The 18810-nt window shown below is 43.6% G+C and overlaps 1 protein-coding gene across 1 annotated transcript in view; it reads left to right on the top strand.

Moving 5' to 3' along the window:
- Positions 1 to 18351, top strand: part of LOC108149074 — a 48930-nt gene extending 30579 nt beyond the window's left edge. Inside the window, exons 3-6 of the mRNA XM_017276442.2 lie at positions 10647 to 10856; positions 11535 to 11764; positions 14440 to 16217; positions 17051 to 18351. Coding sequence (XP_017131931.1) covers positions 10647 to 10856; positions 11535 to 11764; positions 14440 to 16217; positions 17051 to 17210 — 2378 coding nt within the window. The 3' untranslated portion in view covers positions 17211 to 18351. The remainder of the gene's footprint in view (positions 1 to 10646; positions 10857 to 11534; positions 11765 to 14439; positions 16218 to 17050) is intronic.
- Positions 18352 to 18810: the final 459 nt, after the last annotated feature.

Below are 18810 nucleotides of genomic sequence, written 5' to 3'. Positions count from 1 at the left end.
TATTCATTTGTATCTGTATCTGTGCCTTTGCCCGCAGTATGTGTGAGTTTGAGCATTTGTGTGAGTGCCTTTGCATGGGGCAGAACGCTCCTCGACTCTCAGAGTTTTCGGTTTCGGTTTCGGTTTTAGTATCGTTCAAAACATGCTGGAAGAAGGTTGGTGTTACTGCTTTTCGCTTTTCGCCTGTTCGCTGTTGCCACTGTTTTCGTTCAGTTCGCGCCGGTGTTATTTGGTGTTTGTTGTTGTTTATGTTTGATGGCCGGCAATTGGATTATGTTTGAGGCTCGGGATTATTATCAGCGTGTGTGTGTGTGCTAGGCTACTAAGATGTGAACTGAAACTGTATGTGACCCGCTGTAAGAAAGTGACCAAAGAACTTGTAGTGAGGACACTTGCCACTTGGCACACAATAGATCCCGCCATTGAGTTCCTCTTTTAACACCCCGACAGCTCGACAGCTGGGTGTGCGAGTGTGTGTTTTGAGTCTGCAGACCAGATTTGCCACACCACTGTCAAGTCGCATTTGTCAACAAAGGCTACACTAACACACTGTCAAACACCAGCAAACAAACACTCGCACACACACAAACACACACACACAGACGGAGCGCTCAAATGAACTTAAAAAGCAGAGCGAAAGCTTTTAAATCTGTTGCTTTCGTGCAGGCTAATCCCTATGAAGTTCACTAGATTTTGCTTTGTTGCTGTTGTTGTCCCAGTTCAACAGTGGCAGACACCAGCTCACCCACACACCCATAAACGCGCACAAACACACTCACACACACACACACACACACATAGACACCAACACAGATGCCAAGCAAAGCTGGCAAGGGAGAGCTGCCAACAGCAACAACAATGCACGGCGCGCTTTGGCACTTAAACCGAACTGAGCCGTCGGGCAGAGCTCATCCCCAGTGCCCAAGGGAGCAGGCTGGAGCTGGGAAAGTACCCACCCACTCTGACCACCCAACGACCCAACGCCCCAAAGACCCGACCACCCAACAACCCACTGACCTAAGCCACGCTCACCCACCATCCACAACCAACCCACCGCCCGCAGAAATAAAAGCCAGAGCAAAAACAAACAAGGAGCGAGGCTGTGAAAATAAAGTAAAGCCTGTGAGAAGGATAAGTGAAATGGGGAACTGAGCTAGGGGTCTAGACGGGATCATCCATGTATGTAGGTACTAGATGTCCTAGAATAGAAGGTTACTCTAAGAAGAAATTGAAGTTGTGCTGGCGAATTAGTAATTGATCTTAACGAAATGTGAGTTAAAGATGAGGTCTAATCGGAAGCATTCAATGTAACATATAATTTTTGCCCTTAAATCTTTTAGATTGATTGTCAGATAATTGCGCAATGAAGAAACTTTAGATAATAAACTCGTTTAAATAAGATTCTAGGTTATATAGAATTCTTATTAAAAAGTAAATAAATATTATGGATTGGTCAGCTACTCATTTTCTTATGATCATCAGATAAAATTGTAGGACAACTTAAATTAAAATATAGTATTTTTAATTCTTATTTTGAAATGAATTTGTAATAATTATTGTTTTTGTTTTTGTTATGACAATGAACTATTTTAGTCGAAATAGCAAAAGCCGCTTAGGCTCGCGTCCAAACCAATTACCATATGGCATTCCGCGCTTTCGAAACGCGTAACCAGGCAGGGTTTCGATTTGATTTTGATCTGCAAATCCGTTCCCTTTGATCCGAAGTCCAGAATATCAGAGCATATGATAAAAACATGTTAAGCCCAAAGCTCTTTTCACTAAAAATCTCAGATTAAGCGCGCGATATCTGATCATTACAATAGTACTCCGGGGCATTTAATTACCCAACCCCTGGTTAGCCCACTCCGTCATATCAGATTATGTTGCCCGGAGTGACTCCTCAAGCGTGTTCGTTGGTGATTAGGTAGCGTGGTTTCGCTCATTATGCCTAAAAAGCGAATTCCGCTTCGGATTAAAAACCAACTCGCTGCCTTCATCCCTTTTTATTCCGCGAAGCACTCGGGTAGTTCATACCCCATACCGCTTAGAGATTATAGCAACTTTTGACTAATTTGATTATCTGATTTTGTATTCATAGTCATAGCTCCACCCCATGCCCTTAAAGTTGGCTAACTGCTGCATTTTTTTTGTTGGATCCACAGGCGGTTGAGAGTGTCATGTGTCCCTGGGTGTGTGTGTGTGTGTGTGTTTGCAATCCCCAAAGATTTAACTGTAAAAGCCCCACGGCATTGCTGTGTACCTCCCACATTCGAGTGCTCGTGCATACATATGCGGAGTTGGAAAAAAATGAACTCGAATACCGCTGGCATTGGGCGAAATCGCAAAAAATTAGCAGTTAATCCCCTTAAATTGAATGCCGCAGATGGTGTTGCCGCTGTCGTTCTGTTTCTGTTTCAGTTGCTTGTTTCTGTGTTAGTTGATGTAGCAGCTAAGGGCAACAGCAACAGCAACAGAATCAGTATCAGAAAGAAAAACAGAGCAAACCAGCAAAGTTAACTGGACGCCTGGACATCACAGAGATTGTTTGGGGGGAAAAGCTAACCGCGCAAACAAGAGGCGTGAGTGTGTGTGTGTGTGTGTGTGTGTGTTTGTTGGCCTCGTGTTTGCGGCAATTAGCCGGAGTTGCCACATAATACGCGCGGATAAATGTTTAAGATTTTAAGTTGGGAACGTCGGATGATATGGCGAGCGAGCTGTGTTCTGGGACCTAAGCTGTCGGCCCGGCCGGCCAGCTCGTATGTGTTACTGTGTTTGCGGTTTGGCTTTTGTGGCCAAGGCTTAGAGAATCCGGCCCCTGCCCCCACGGCACTTAATCCGCAACTAGTGAAGAAATCTGTTGAGAAATTTAACCTAATCCCGGCCAGAGTTCAGAGATCTCTGCAGCGAGTCCAACAAAAGTCTGGAAATAAAGAAAAGAAAAAAAGGTGGCTTGCAGGGAGGGACGGCGGAGGGCGGAGGGCGGAGGAGCTGGGTCTTATAATGGCACTGCGTAAATCCCCTTCAAATTAAGCTCCTTGGCAGCCTCGCGTATCGACGTCTCGCACCCTTCATCCGAATTCCCCGTTCCGAGTCGAGGTTACGCTTAATGCAAATACAATGCTACGCGCTCACCGCAGCCGGATCAAATTTCATCCTCCTCTGAGGGCAGCCGAAGCCTCTCCTCATTCGTCCCTTCGTCTCCTTTGCCCCTCGTCCCCCCGGGCAGACAAAGCCCAAATGCCAAAATACCAATGCGATATGGCGACATCGTCGACATCCTTTCTGCCTCCTGAGTAGGACATCGTCGACGTCTGTGGGCCACTAATAAACCCGAGCTCCCCCTTCCGCCGCCGCCTCTGTAAAGCCGCTCATCTGGCAGCTCCTTCGGTCCCTCCACCCGCTAAACCCCCTACACCCTGCCCCCTGCCCCACAGTTCGCAGTTCATTGGCAGCGGATTAAGACGGCGCGCATTCGCAGAGGCAGCAAATACAAAAGACGCTTTTGCCATTGGATCGATTTAAAATACTTCGACGGCAAGGAAAATAAGCGGGATGGCGAAGAAAAATCAGTTGTGGGTATTAATAAGCGCAAAGGGGGGCGGAGGCGAAGGCGGAAGGGTAATATGCATAAGCACCATTAACTTGTACTTAAAACTGTGGCAGGTGGTTGAGCCGGGGTGCGGACCGCTCGAAACAAGGGGGGCAATATCGCCCCCTCTCTCTCTCTCTCTCTCTCTCTCGCTGAGCGAATGTAACTTAATTCGCCGTGTGGCTGCCAGCGTCTTCAAGCGGATTATATTAATCAATACAGTGATATATATATGGCCTTTTGTTCAGCCCTGCTCCTTTCTGCTCCCGGCTTCCTCTTCCTTATTTGCCAGCGAGGAGGTTTAAAACAGACTGACAGCCACTAGGCGTATACTTAATTTACTTCAGCGCAAGAGCTACTTTCTCTGAAAAGTGGAAATCTTTATGAATTCATTTATGTACTAACGATTGGGAAAGATAAGGGTATTGTCTTGGTAACCAAATGAGAGTATATATTTATAGTAGTGCAGTGTCCAAGCTAAAGGATGTAATTGAAATAATATAAATGGATTACTTACGCAGAAAGTAAGAGACTCATTAAATGCATTTTAGTATTTTACCTAATTAACACATTTGAATTTATTTTAAATAGCATCTGATTTAATTTAGAACTCACCTTTCTATCAGTCTAATACAAATGATAATTAAAGTAGTCACAATGGGTATCAGGAAGTCGTCATCGAGGGATTTGCCCCTTGGTTTCTCGGTTCAGACCTGCTACGAGTTCTTTTTTGCCCGCTTTAATTGAATCAATGGCACAGATCGCATGTTGTGCTCCTTTTGCCTCCGCCGACCAGAGACTTTGTTTGGCTTTAAGCAGGAAGATTTAAACGTAATGCTAGCCGATTCCCCTCTTCAGCCCCCACCGCCCTTAACATATTCATGCATTTATGTATACATGCCTATAATTCAGTCACACAGTCAAAGCGTCTTAAGCGCTAAGTAGAAGCAACGTAAATAAGTAATATTGATAACTAAAGTGATTAAGGTTGCCTTTGGTTTTGCCATGGCCTGTGCTTTTGCGTTTGCCTCTGCTTCTGCTTCAGCTTCTGCTGCTGATGCAGTTGCATTTGCAGTTCCCTTCGGTCTCTGTGTGTGGCTTTGTCTTTGTCCGCTGGAACTTAAGTATGGATCCCATGCCAGCCAGAGTGCCAGTGTGCCACCGAGTGGGTGGCCAACTTGGTCAATTCGAAATGGTTGAAACAAACGCAGTCTGAGTCCGTGGGTTTATGGCTATATGTGAGGCGAGGCATGAGCGATTTCTTGGGTGCCATTTTGGCTTTCGCCTTTTCTTTTCCGAGCTGCGGCTGCGATTATGTTCGGTTCAACTGCTTCTGGTTGATTTTTGGACATCCAAGCCCAAAGGGAGCCCCCTCCCGAACTCTATCTCGGCAGTGCTTGTTTGCAGACATTATCGACATTTAAATCCCTTATTTGTGTCTGCTACTTGGGCGTCCTTCTGCTCAGAGCCCTTGATAGTATTTGACAAATGGAAAATCCTTTTGTGGCTAGCTCTCGTCCTTGTGTGCACGCATGGCCTTATCCTGCAGTTCATAATTTTAATCCTGTTCCACAAAAATTTCTGCTTATTTGAATCGCAGAGAAGCTGGCGAGTCCTTGAGCTGCAAAGGTTCTTTCTTTGCGCCTTAATTATTCAGTTCTTGGACTTGACTTAATCCTGCTGCCATCAATTTATCATTGCTCTCTTCGATTGCATAACTTTGCATTGGTTTGCGGAGGAGCTGAGAGTCATTTGGCCGAAAAATACACATCATAATCCTTTTGTAAGGATTTGTCCCCGGCACATGGCTTTGCCCACCCTTCGACCCAAACCCCCCCTGTGCATTCAATTATCGTTTGGCCTCGCAGTTGGCCATTGTCTCAGGCTGCCTGTCCGCAAATTCGCAAAACTAATGAAGTGCTGCAGCTCCTTGAGCTGCCTGCTAATGCCACTGGAGTCCTTTTTCCTTAGTTCCCCCTGCTGGACTCTTGAACTCTTCAGCCACTTGGCCGCATGTATAAGCATGTTTTCTGGTTTGCTTCACAGACAAAGCTTAGAACCACTTAAGAAAATCCATTCACAACCTGAAACTAACTAGAGTCCTGGCAAACCTGCCGTTGGCTCTGTCTCTGTGTGTGTGTGTGTGTGTGTGAGTGTCCTGCAAAGATTTTCGAACGCTTCGTCTGAGGTTTGGCCCCTGTCGTATTTGCCGGCAAAAGAAAGCTCACCTGATGATGGTCCCAAATCAACATATGAAGCAAACAACAAAAAGGATTAAGTCCAAGACACACACATACATACACCCACACACATGAGCCTGTCCTCATGCATAGTTTTACATGTCTAAGGACAAAAAATGAATTTATTGCGCAACAAAAACAAAACTTGAGACAATTCCAAAGCCTAACCCAAGAGGCCCAGGCCAATTTAGCAGCTGAGATGGTCTGAAAGGGGTGGAGGTTTTGGGTAAAGGATTCAAATAAATTACCGCTACGGGCCATACTTATTTCATTAGGATTATTTTTGACTAACATTTACGGCCAACCCCCAAACTGACGTGCTCCACAACTTCCTTTCCTTTGCGAAGTAATTGGAGGAGAGCTGGATGGCTGGCGATTCGAGTCGAGTCAAAGGATTCCTGATTTCCGGCTATATCCGACTGGGCGGATTTCGATTGGTACGCCGGTGAGGGCGCTAAACGCGAACAGTCAGCGATAAAAGAAAGAAAATGCCTCGCGGCATTAATTATAATCCGCTTAAAAGTTTCAACATGTTTTCCCAGCCCCGAAAGCCCTATTCAAAAAACACGAATACAAATACGGCGGCACAAAAAAAGTGCAAATCTCAAAATACGCCTCTGACTCAGAGGAACGGCCACGGAGAAGAGGGCCAACTCAAATGCAAAGCGCTGATTTTTCGCATGTGCACAAGTGGAACTCGAAGTGCTGAAGAGCATTGACTTTGATTCGGAACAGAAGTATTCATGGGGGTGAAAGATCATCATAAGAGGCAGCTTAAAGACCCTCGACTTACAGCAGTAGTCCTTGAAAAGAAAACAAAATGACGGAGCTTGGAATCTCTATTGCAAGACTTCATTTCATAAAACAAACCGCTTAATTCAAATTCTTTTTGTAGGTGTAAAATAAGGTATATTAAAGTCCATTTAAAAAAAAGGGATTGAAAAAATAGTTCAATAACCAATTTAACGGGTTGTAAGCCCTTACAAATCTTCGTATGTTAAAGTTCGATTTATAAAAAACCCATCATCATAAACTAGTTAATTAATTAATTAAAATATTTAAAAACCATTAATTGCGATATCAGTTGTCTTAGTATTCCATTATATTAAAATTTTAAATTTCAAAAATTATAAAACCACTTAAATATAATCAAAAGTACTGAGTAAATAAGTATATTATGAATATAGGTGTTCAAATGTATTCTTCTTTACAAATACTCAACAATTCAATCTTATTGGCAATCCTTCTACGATACAGTGGCAAAGTATTCCATAACTAACTTCTATTAAGTAATAAGTACGCTTTGAAGTAATCTATCAACTGTATTACATTCAAAATATATTGTAAATATTTTTTTCTAATGAAATCATTTTTTGTGAAATCTATAATACCCAATCTTATTCTCTACAAATACTAAATGATCCAACCTAATTGGCAATCCAACTTCGATACCCCAGCAATCCACCACCGCTGCCCCGTGTCGTTTTTCTATAGCTAATCTTTCATTTCCTAGGTATTCATTATTCCTTTCGCAAAGGCAAAGGCAATTGTTAGGTAGCTTATATTGCTTGTGTCCTGCGGCAAGGGACCGAAAACACCCGAGGCAAGACGCAAACCGATTTTCATTTTATTGTCCTGTTTAATATGTTTGTTTTTCTTTTGAGAATGCAGCGGGGAATGCAGGGAGTGCAGGAATAGCAGGAAAAGCGGGGAAAGCGGGGAAAGCGCAGGGACTAAGGCCGGGATATGTGCAGGGAGCCAAAGGTGTGAGATGGCAGCCAAGCGTAGGGCTCAGGCGGGCGTGTATGTGTGTGCATTTTCCTTTGTGCCAGTGTGTGTGTGTGTGTGTGTGTACCTGTGTGCGTTGGGCAAAGTTCTTAAGTCGCTCCGAATGCTGCTGAAGCTGCCGAGCGCTGTCAGAGGCATTATAAATTAAAATGCACGCATTAAAAATTCTACTAAAAAAGAGTTTGCAATTAAGTAGGACTTAAGTTGAAGTGTAAATAAAAATTCACACACACACACACACACACGCAGGCGAATCCCTTAAGATGCCGGGCTAAAGGACATGGAAATTTGTTTTCTGGCGTGAAGTGAAGGAAAAACTTGTGGCAATTTCCTTAAGACTATTGCTTAATTTCCGGTCATTCTTCCTACAAACATCCACCCAACTAAACACCACCAAACCACCCAACCACCCACCACCCTGATAAACACACACACGCTGGTCTGGCACCGAGAAGCCTACTTAAGTCCCTTAAAATCCTTGAGATTTTTTGCACTGGTCAAGCAATGATAAGCAAATTTCCCAACAGTTCACTTGGCTTAAGACGAACCCTTTTCCCCCTTCCAGCATCCAGCATCCCTTTTCTTCCAGCTGCTGCTCACGTGTCCGTTCTGGTTATTAAAACTTTTGGTCTGTTGAAATTTTAATTTTCTCAAATACCCAAATCACTCAAAATCATTTTAATAAGTAAATTATGAGCATTCAGCCTATAAATAAACAATCACACAATTTATTCCATCGAAAAAGTCGAGAAAAGACTACAAATATTTGCCGGCATTTGGCCAAGAAGGATACTTGAGTAATCCCTTGCAGTCACCTAAATAGCTCTGTCCGGCAGATTTTGTGTGAGTGCTCATGTAAGGATTAAATCGTTTTGATGTCCTTGCCAGGGCAATTTATAATTATTTGTTTGCCTCGGCCTGTGGTCAGCCAATTGGTCAATTTCTTAGAAGAAAGTCGAGTGGATAAAACTTTCTTTCCATTTTGGCCCAGCATACAAACCCAAACCCAGATATTTTATGCACACATGAGATGTTTCTGGAAACTTTTCAAAAGATTATAAGTCCTCGGGGGGGGGGGGGGGAGTAGAGACCCCAAAAAACCAGGGGGAAAACTGCTCCCGGCATTTACCTTCGCTGCCATTTTCCTTGAGCTGGGAATTTTCCAATTTCGCTTGATTGCGATGACTGAACTTGATTATTTCTGCTGCCATCGATGCAGGTTAATAAATCTAAAGCCGCGTGGCGGTTCGCTGTGAATTCGCCAGGGGCAGGGGATGGATACCGTCTTAGCCTCTGAAAAGTAGAGTTCATTTACAAATCGTTTGTCGGCTTACCGAGGGGAACTGGGGGAGAAGTCGCCGGAGTCGTCTGTCTGCCGCGCCAAGATTTAATGCCCTCAAACAGTTTTCCTCCCGCGCGCTTAATTCAATTTGTTTTGGCCCGCTTCGACTGTCTCGATTACTTACAATTTTTTCCGTTTTATTTTTTTTTTTTTGCCCTGCTGCCAGTGCCACTGATAATGCTAATAAGGATAAGCTCTGTCTGCCATCGTTGGTCCGGGTGACTTAAAGCTGCTGATTCCGGGCCGAGGTTGTGGTTGCTGAAATGCCCGTTGTGATGCAACAATTAGTGGGTGCTCCGTGGCACTGGGCTGCACACTAAAACCACCGCACACTAAACGCAACTCGCACACACACACACACATATGCATATGCAGGTGGACGAAATCCGCTTTTGTTTTAGCCCCATCGAATCATGGCTCCATGGATAATGGATATATTGAGTTTATAATACGGTTGCCCGGACCGCACAACGAGTTTTCATCCGGGGAATCGGACCGCTGCGCTAATGACCAATTTTTGGGCGCGGGAACTGGTCGGGATGAGGTCCAAAAAACAATGCGTTTTGTGTGTGGATAATAGGGCGAACACCAACCAAATGTTGTGCGAAATTCGTCATTTCATGTAAATATTTTGGGGAAATTTGGCATGTATTGAATTTAATGGGATTATTTTCATAACTTCCCCATCACTTAAAGTTCTATAGTGCTTTACGGCCTGATCTGCGCCGGTGACAAACAATGCATTATAGTTGAATTCTTTATTCCTTTTCAACTCGACCCAGAGCATACACCCACACGAGGCTGATGTATTTATTTTTAATGCCAATGGCCCCCAATGAGGTTTTCATGGCAATTAAAAGATTTGCATGGCACACACACACACACACACCTCCCACAAAAATATGGCATGAAAATCGCACGTAATTGGGCTGAACTTTTGGTTGGTCCGATTTTCCGCATAGCGTCCCCGACCGCGGTTCTTTAAAACGCTTCCAGCTTTCAGCTGCCCGAACCCAAACCCACCCGGCAAATGCCAATCGTTCGCCAATCTCTGGCTGCTTACAATTTTTATAATTGGAATAATTAATAATACCATTATGTCGGCCGGACCTGGGGCGTTAAGCCTATTTACTGTGTGCCCCTCCACCCCTTGTAGCCCCCCAAATTGAGGGCGAGACACGCCCCCTGCGGCCATGGACAAATGTCTATAACTTCTATTTCCTGAATTTTGCCATTTTAATTTAAGCCTTTGATAATTGGTCAGCAGGAAAAGAATGTAAGTTTTAGGAAAAATGAAAAACATAATTCGCTTCGATTTTAAAAATTTGTGTTTTCAAATTTCAGAATTCTCTCTGCCAGTTTTCGGGTGGGTTTTAGTTATGCTCCATCCCCCGAAATTGCCTGCCATTTTAGCGGCTAAAACCATTTGCGGCTAACCGCAACATGCAATAATTTATTTTAATACTTTAGTGCGTGTGGAGGTGTGGCGCAAATCTGTATAAAATTCATCATTTAGAATATGTTTTAATTGCCTTTTTTAATTTGTCGATGATTTGCACTTGGAACTAGACTGAACTAAACCGATTATTAAACAGCTCTCGAGTGTTTGGCCGCGTTCAGTTATTATTGTTATTAGTTCTAACCAGCGTTTACCGCTTTTCTCCCTCTCTCTCTCTCTCTCTTGCAGCCAAATCACTTCCACTTCACTGTGTGGTGGAGTCGGTGCACTCGCTGCACGCCTCCCTCACCATCGACAGTCGGCAGCCCTGGAAGCGGAGGCCCAACATCGAGACGGACAGCTACGTGATCATCGCCGCGGCCACGCCCTGGAGCGAGATTGTCCAGACGGCCCTCCAGAGATTGGGCTACTCGCAGGAGGTGGCCAACACGGCCAGAGGTAACTTATTTATCTTTTAACAAAATATCAGTTAGAAATCTCGGTACATTTGTTATTAGGCGGGGTGAGACCCTACTAAACCTATAACCCACAGAATTATCAATAACTTTAATAGTAAGTTCTTACTAAATGAGGAGAAGGTCATTTTCTTCTTTGTACAATAATTTTATTTCTAAGTTTTTGGTTTTTCAAGGCAAAAGACAGAAATTCAAAACGTTTGTTTATAAAGAACTACAGAGATTTTCATTATTAGCGTCACAAATTAAAATATTGCCTACAAAACGTTTTAAAATAAGCCAAATCTAAATACTCTTGCATACAAAATGATGAAAATGAGCCAGATTGGTAATAAAGTTAAATAAAAGTTCCAAGAAAAAGTTTGAAAATAAAAGTCTTGGGTTCTGGCATATGTATACAAAATTTTAGTGTTATTTTTATACGTTTAAAAAATATTTAAATTTATTTATAAAAAAAAACATTACAATTTTAATGTCTTCGCTAACCAAAAGAAGCCATTTTGGAAAGATTAGTTGAAGCAGTGCTGCCTTAAACTAGCCAAAAAACATTTATATAATTTAACAAAATTAGTGCAATAGATAATTTTACATATTTTAATACTTTTAAGCATAAAATATTTCCCAAACAAAAACTAACTCTGAGGGCTTTGTCTTTCCGCAGGCTCTTTAATTATCAAACACTGGAAGCCCATACCCCTAGAGCAGATATCGGACAACCCAGCGGTGCCGGTCAGCGATATTGTGGGCGAACTGACCTCGGTGATCACCCTGAGGATCGTGATCTTGCGACCCAAGACATCGCCCTTCGGCGAGATCAAGGACAAACTGCTCAAATTGCTGGTCCTGCAGTCGCATGCGGTACTCCGCTCCACAGGATGTCCGCTGGATGAGGTGAGTTTCCGTTCCCATTCTTGTTCCCCCCAAGCCTTCGGCAGCCAATTAGACATTCACTTTGAACTTTCACTTAAAATTCAGCACTAAGACGACAAAATTCTATAATGATTCATAAGCGGTTTATGGAGAACTTCCCCCTATCCGCACTACGAAGCGCTCTTATCCGTCTTGGAGTTGCTAAAACTTGCCGAAAAATGTCTCCGGATGAGAAGTGGCGACGCTAATTTGCGTGTTGTGAGGCATGAACACAGAGAACACACAGCTACACACGCAGACACACACACAAACACACACAGAACTTTTGCATGTCCTGTCTGCTTGTGGAATATTAAACGCATTGAAAATGTTTTGATAGCTACTACAAAGAAATTTTGTTAAGCCGAGTTCATTTATTTGGTTCACTTAACTAATCCTTTTTTGCAATAGTTTTCATTTTAATCAGCTTTGCGTTGCCAGCAGTCTCCAGGATGTGTGTGTGTGTGTGTGGCTTTTGTTTTCCTTATTGAAATCGGTTTAGAAGGCTTAGTTGCAGGAATCTGCAGGAGGGGAAGCCACTGCACGACTCACATGACCCAATTCCGTGGGCGGAGGGCGATATCGGTGCATTAACGCCATAAATCAAGCGCTCGTACACTATCGCCAACGATGAACAACACGAAATCACGGCCAGAAATACCCTTCAATTGTTATTGTGACTGCTATTTTATTGGCTCCACCCACCACCCCCGCCCCCTGTGCTCCTCTCCCGATTAATATTATTAGCAAAGCAAAGTAAGGCAAAGCAAAGCAAAGCAAAGCACGGCAGTTGTCGTCTGTCCTAATCACATGATAAGCATTTACCATAATTTCCACATTTGTTGTCTGACAACGACACCTCCAGCCCATCGCGGTTCTCCAGTGTCCGCCGAGGAGCTTTGGGGTGCGGCGATAGGAAAATCAATTTAATAATACCCCGCCACGTAAGAAGCGTCAACCCATTTTATTTACAATTAGGTGTCCACAACACCCACAGCCCCTCTGCCCCCACCATCCCTCTGCCCCACCACCTAACCCTTCGGTTTCCCCGCTTGTTTTGAGCAGCTTAAGTGATTTGGGGCGCCTCCTTAGCTGATAGCACTGTGTTGGAAAAGCAAAAAAAAAAAAAAAACCAGAGAAGGCTAGAAGGCACCTCGGAATCACCGAAACACCCAGACATTATCTTTCCGCAGTTGGGAGACAAAGCAGTATCTATGAGCATTTAATACGCCATACCATTCAGCACCACCCTGCGGCCAACTCATCGCATTTCGATTCTATTTCTGTTGGGTAAATTCAATTTTAATCGCCATAAGCTGATGTGTCGCTGCCTATCAGGGACTATCTAGTTATCGCCTTCGATTCGAGGCACTGCGGCACTGTCTGTTAATATCAGCTCGGCGGTATCAGGGCCCTGGGTCTATATCGTAATAAGCAATTTCGGACTCGCACTCAGTCGCACTCGCACATTTATGGCTAAGTAAATCCCGGCACTTGAGGCCCCCGGATCGTCCCGTCCGCCAGCCGGCGACTGTGATTTTTATGACAGCCGCTTAGTGACCGGCGGACTCCGGGGACTTAGTGCAGCTCCTGTTGACAGTCGCTCAGTGCAAACCGCTGGCCAAGGTTGCCCCCACTAATCCCGAGCATTTGGCTCTGATTTCCACACGGAACTCGGTTTTTCGAATTGTCCGATGATCGAATCGTTGGTTTTCATATAACCATTATGTGACTACCTCGCGTGGCAACACATGCAATGGGTAATCTACATTAAACAGTCACACAATTGCGGAATTGGGGAACCCAAAATGTTTCCATTAATTTCGATGTGTATGACACATGCTTTTGCAGAATAAAATGGCAGATTATGAATAACATTGCTGAATCAAAAGTAGGTAATCCATTCGAAGCTTTTTAGAATAATAATTTAAAAATAAAATTTAAAACAAATTTAGATCTCTTAATATTTTTATTAGTATCCTTGATATGGGTAGTCTGAATAATAATAATAGAATAATTAGAGAATTTGGATTCTAAAAAGTTTCCATTAATTTCGATGTGCATGATACATGCATTTACATATTAAAATCAATGTTTATGAATCTGAGAATATATCAATTATTTGGCACTCTTCTGGACTTTTGTTAGTGAAATTAAAGTTTAAAACTTGTCTCAATATCAGTATTATTTATAGTTAATCTAAATAAAACAATCACATATTTGAGGAATCCGGAAAAGCTAAATTATCGCTATATGTGACACACTTTTTTCCATTAAAATCTGATTAATGATTCTTTTTCATTTGAATTAATAATTCATTATATTTATTGTATTTAAATGAAAAATAAGCATTAATTTAATTTTACAAGAAATCTGTTTTGCTAAAGCTATATATTTTAGTAGCAGTGTTGCTTGGATTAATAAATCTAAATTATATATTCAGACTATTGGATTGGGATCAGAATATTGGGATGATTTCATTCACGGACCTTTATTTGGCAAAAATCGAGATAGTTAAATGACATTAGACATTTATTTTTCCAAGATACTTTTCCTTATATCTTTGCGGATTAAACAATTTCAAGAATGTTCATTGCAATTTCTCTTTTTAATCCTTAATACTTAATAAAAAACCATGCTTATTTTGTTTTTTCCAGGTGACGCTGTCACAGATCTGCCGGAGTTCCCACCAGAACACGTATGCTTTGCCCGGAGGTGAGATCTCCGACGAGCTGCGCCGCAAGTTCGACCAGTGGTGGTCCAACCAGCTCTCTCCGCAGGCGGCGGCCATGGCGCCCAAGATGCTGCCGTTCATGACGGGTCCGTCGGCGGTGCCCGTTCCGGTGGCAGTGCCCGGCGAGATGGACTTTCCGGTGGGCACGGCCATGGCGGCGGCGGCCGCTGCTGCGGCTCATGCAGCCGCTGCTGGCGGGGCGGCCGGCGGCAATCCGCTGGGATCAATGGGCAGTCGGGAGAGCCTTTTGCTGGCCAACGAGGTGGCTCATCATGCGGGCGCTGGGCAGGCGCCGGGGGCGGGACACCATGCCAACATGCTGGTGCATCCCATGCACGCGTCCATGCACCACCATCACCACCATGGCGGTGGCGGTGGCCATGGACCGCCATATCCCAACCAGAAGACTCGCATGCGCACCAGCTTCGATCCCGAAATGGAGCTGCCCAAGCTGCAGAAGTGGTTTGCCGACAATCCGCATCCGTCGCGCCAGCAGATCCAGACGTATGTGGTGCAGCTGAATGCTTTGGAGTCGCGCAGGGGCCGCAAGCCGCTGGACGTGAACAACGTGGTCTATTGGTTCAAGAACGCTCGGGCGGCCCAGAAGCGGGCCGAGATGCGGGGCGGCAGCTTGGGCAGTGCGATGAGTGCTTTGGGCCATGCGGCCATGAATGGCTACCTCAGCCAGCATGCCCCCTTGGGTCAGAACTCCAGCAGCAGTGCCGGCAGCCAGCCCATGAGCATGGGCAACCTGTCCATGTCGCACGACTATCTGAAGAGTCCGCTCAGCCTGAAGTCGGAGGACATCGACACCATGTCGCAACACTCCGATGACATGGACGAGGAGCAGAGCCGGCCGAACACGCCGCAGCTGCCGCTTTCGTTGACCACCCACGAACGGCACCGCACGTCCCCGCTGATGGACGACGACGAGGAGGAGGCGGGGGACCAGCAACAGCAGCAGCAGCATCAGCAGCAGCAGCAGCAACAGCAGCAGCATCAGCAGGAGGCCAAAAGCGACGGCATGAATGGCAGCTTGAATGAGGAGGAGCGCCATGAAAAGTCACGGGATGAGCTGCAGGACAACGAAAAGGAGAATTCCGGGGCGGAGGATCGCCACCAGGACAGCGATCCCCAGATGGAGGGCAGCTCCAGCCTCAACAACAACAACAACCACAACAACAGCGGCTCGCACAATGACCCCGAGGTGAGCTCTACGCCCAAACGCTCCACGCCCAAGGAGGAGGACGACGACCTGGACATGGACGAGGACGAGGAGGACAACGAGAACGATGCCAGCCACCTGGACGAGTTCCGATCGCCATCGCCGGACCTCGCGGGCGGCGTTGTGCCGCACAAGGACCAGCTGCCCTTTCCCATGGTCCCCAACTCGATGTTCTCGCAGTCCTTCATGTACATGAGCCACTACATCCCGGCCTTTGGCCAAGCGACCGCCGGACATCCGCACCACCATGCGGCGGCTGCTGCCGCTGCAGCCGGAATCCAGCCAAACGCCCTCATGGGCGGCGGCGGTCTCAACCTGTCGAGCATCTCGAACGAGGAGCGCCGCAAGCGGAACCGCACCTTCATCGATCCGGTCACCGAGGTGCCCAAGCTGGAGCAGTGGTTCGCCATGAACACACATCCCTCGCACAACCTCATCCTCAAGTACACCGAGGACCTGAACACCATGCCATATAGGTGAGTTATTGTCTTTTTGCTTGCTATAAAATAAGGTAGTTTATCAGTATCCCGAAATCAAAAATCATACAAATCATACGAAGCTGGAACCAAGCACTAAAATAAAACCAATCAACTTTGAACAATAAGGGTTAAAAATGGTATTAGTAATAGCTCTCGAAACTAGTTTTCACATACTAGAATTAATAATTTAAATGTTTGAATGTAACATGGTCTTTCAAAGTAAACACTTTCTTAACATAAACTAAAAACATTGTAATGTAATTATTAACATATTTATTGGTTTATCCAATAAAAAAATTAAGATTTAATTTTTTTAATTTTAAATCAAAAGTTTTACATATTTGATTTCAATAAAACAGTCCTTGAGGCTTCATTAGTACCGAAAATATTTATTTCAAAATGAAAAATTTGGGTTTTGCCTTGTATTTCCTCTGGGTGTAATATAAGCTTTTAAAGGGTTTTCTTTTTTAATAAGTTTATTGTTCTATTTTCAATCCTTGAACGATCAAGTTGTGAACTGATGTTAGACTTTAGCTTTTTGGGCTGTTGAAATTCAACAAAGTGTATTTCTAAAATTTGAAATCTATGATAAACTTAATTGTTCAATTTTAATGATTTGAGGTCCATACAAATAAGTGATAAATACGTTTTTATCCATAAACTTTCTGCTATGTATTTTTAATGCTCAATTTGAAAAGTCGCGGTGTAAAATCATTTACATAAGAAAGTATAATAATTTTGATTATATTTCCTTCAGTATGTAATGTAATTATGATGTATGTAATTAGCATTGACTAACCTTCTTTTCTTTTTTTCTTCTCTTATTGCAGGCAAAAGTTCCCGCGTCTGGAGAGTAAGAATGTGCAGTTCTGGTTCAAGAATCGACGGGCCAAGTGCAAGCGACTCAAGATGTCGCTGTACGACAGCAATCAGTGCGCCCAGTTGGGCGGACTCGGCTCGTTTGTGCCCAAGTACGAGGAGCGGGACTAGGCAGCAGGCAACTGAGCAGCCGGAAAGCGGAGTTTGAAATCAAAATTAGCAGCATTTCTTCTTGTAAATAGTTGAACGAGAGACACACACACATCCACACACAACCCAATTTAAGCAGCTGAAATCTGTGGCTGCAGCTATGACAAATACTATAACAGATACGATAGCTCATAAATATGTAATCCCCTAGTTTAGTCAACTCTAAGTATTATAGAACGAGAGAACTAACCCAGTTACGCGTTATCAGTTGCCCAGGAGCATCTAGCGAAAATTAGAGCAAATAGATAAAGCCACCTTACGAGTAATACGATCTTGCATGAACCAGTATGACTAATTTATAGCTCCAGAGAGCCCTAACCCTACCCAGTATACAACTCTCTGCATCTATGTATGTATTTCCACCTAGTTCTTAGCCATTGACATAGAAGAAGGGCGGCACAATTTTAGTGGCCAGCTCATTAAGAATAAGCAAACCAAAGAAAGCCAATTTTCGAACTGCAAACTGCGATCTGTATATAATGTATGTTATCCTAGGTACGCATTCTTTGAGCATTGTGAATTTTGTTTCGGCTTTAGTTGCATTTGTATCCGCAGTATGATAAGTTACCGTTTAAGTTTGAGTTCAACCAGTACGTTTAGTTATCCTGCCTTATTTGAGAAGCCCCTCCCTTCCCAAGCCTAGCACATATCCCTTTCGATCCATGCACACGGATATCGCATATAGAATGTATAACATACGATTCGTTGCTTTCGAAGTCTTGGTATCTAATACCAACCCCCAAAAATTCCAGCGACCCAATCAGCTTCGCTTCGGATGAAACCTTTCGTTGCTATCCACTCCATTTCGAGCGTTTCGAAAGAAACACATACACATAACTAAATCTACACACTGAAATAAAAATGTTTTATAAATTGTTCCATTAGTTTCGTAAGCCTTCAGATAGATAATAAACTTAATTCAAATAATATTGTAATTTATTGCAAGCATCAATACACCGACACACAGACACACAACATAGACAGAGCAACAGAAAAACAGAGAAAAACATCTACACATCTTTATATATAATATAAATAGACATATATTCCCCTGCAATTATTAAATGATTAAATAAATACAATTTTAAATGTCAAATTCAAATGATGAGTTTTTATGGCGACAAATGGCAGTGGGATGAGCTGTGATAAATATATAATTCATTTAAAGAGGTTTAAGTGACTGTGACAGATTGCAGCTAAATTGAAAATGATAAGAATAAATTTATATTCAATCAAGTGGAACTGCTTGAGAGTGTTATTGCCATCAAAGAGATAAGCTTTTTAAGAGTTAAATGAATTAAATGTTTAAGAAATGGGTTTTGCAATGGTGCTTTTGTGGTTAATATTAAAAATGGAAGGTTGTATGATTTAAATGTTCCTTTTCAGAGGAACATAATTAGGGAGTTCATAAATTTTAAATGAAATGCACTGCACTTGGGTCAGGCTGAAAGGATGGGGTTGGTGATATCCTTCTCTCTCTTTTTCCTTTTAGACGCCTGAAGCTAATGTGCTGCTGCAGTCGTAATGTGTTTGGCAATTTCTCATATGTGCCAGATCTTTG

Source organism: Drosophila elegans, unplaced genomic scaffold, assembly GCF_018152505.1.
Source record: "Drosophila elegans isolate 14027-0461.03 unplaced genomic scaffold, ASM1815250v1 contig_520, whole genome shotgun sequence".
Lineage (NCBI taxonomy): Eukaryota > Metazoa > Arthropoda > Insecta > Diptera > Drosophilidae > Drosophila > Drosophila elegans.
Note: the sequence above shows the minus strand (reverse complement) of the source record. Positions and strands in the feature narration are given on the sequence as shown.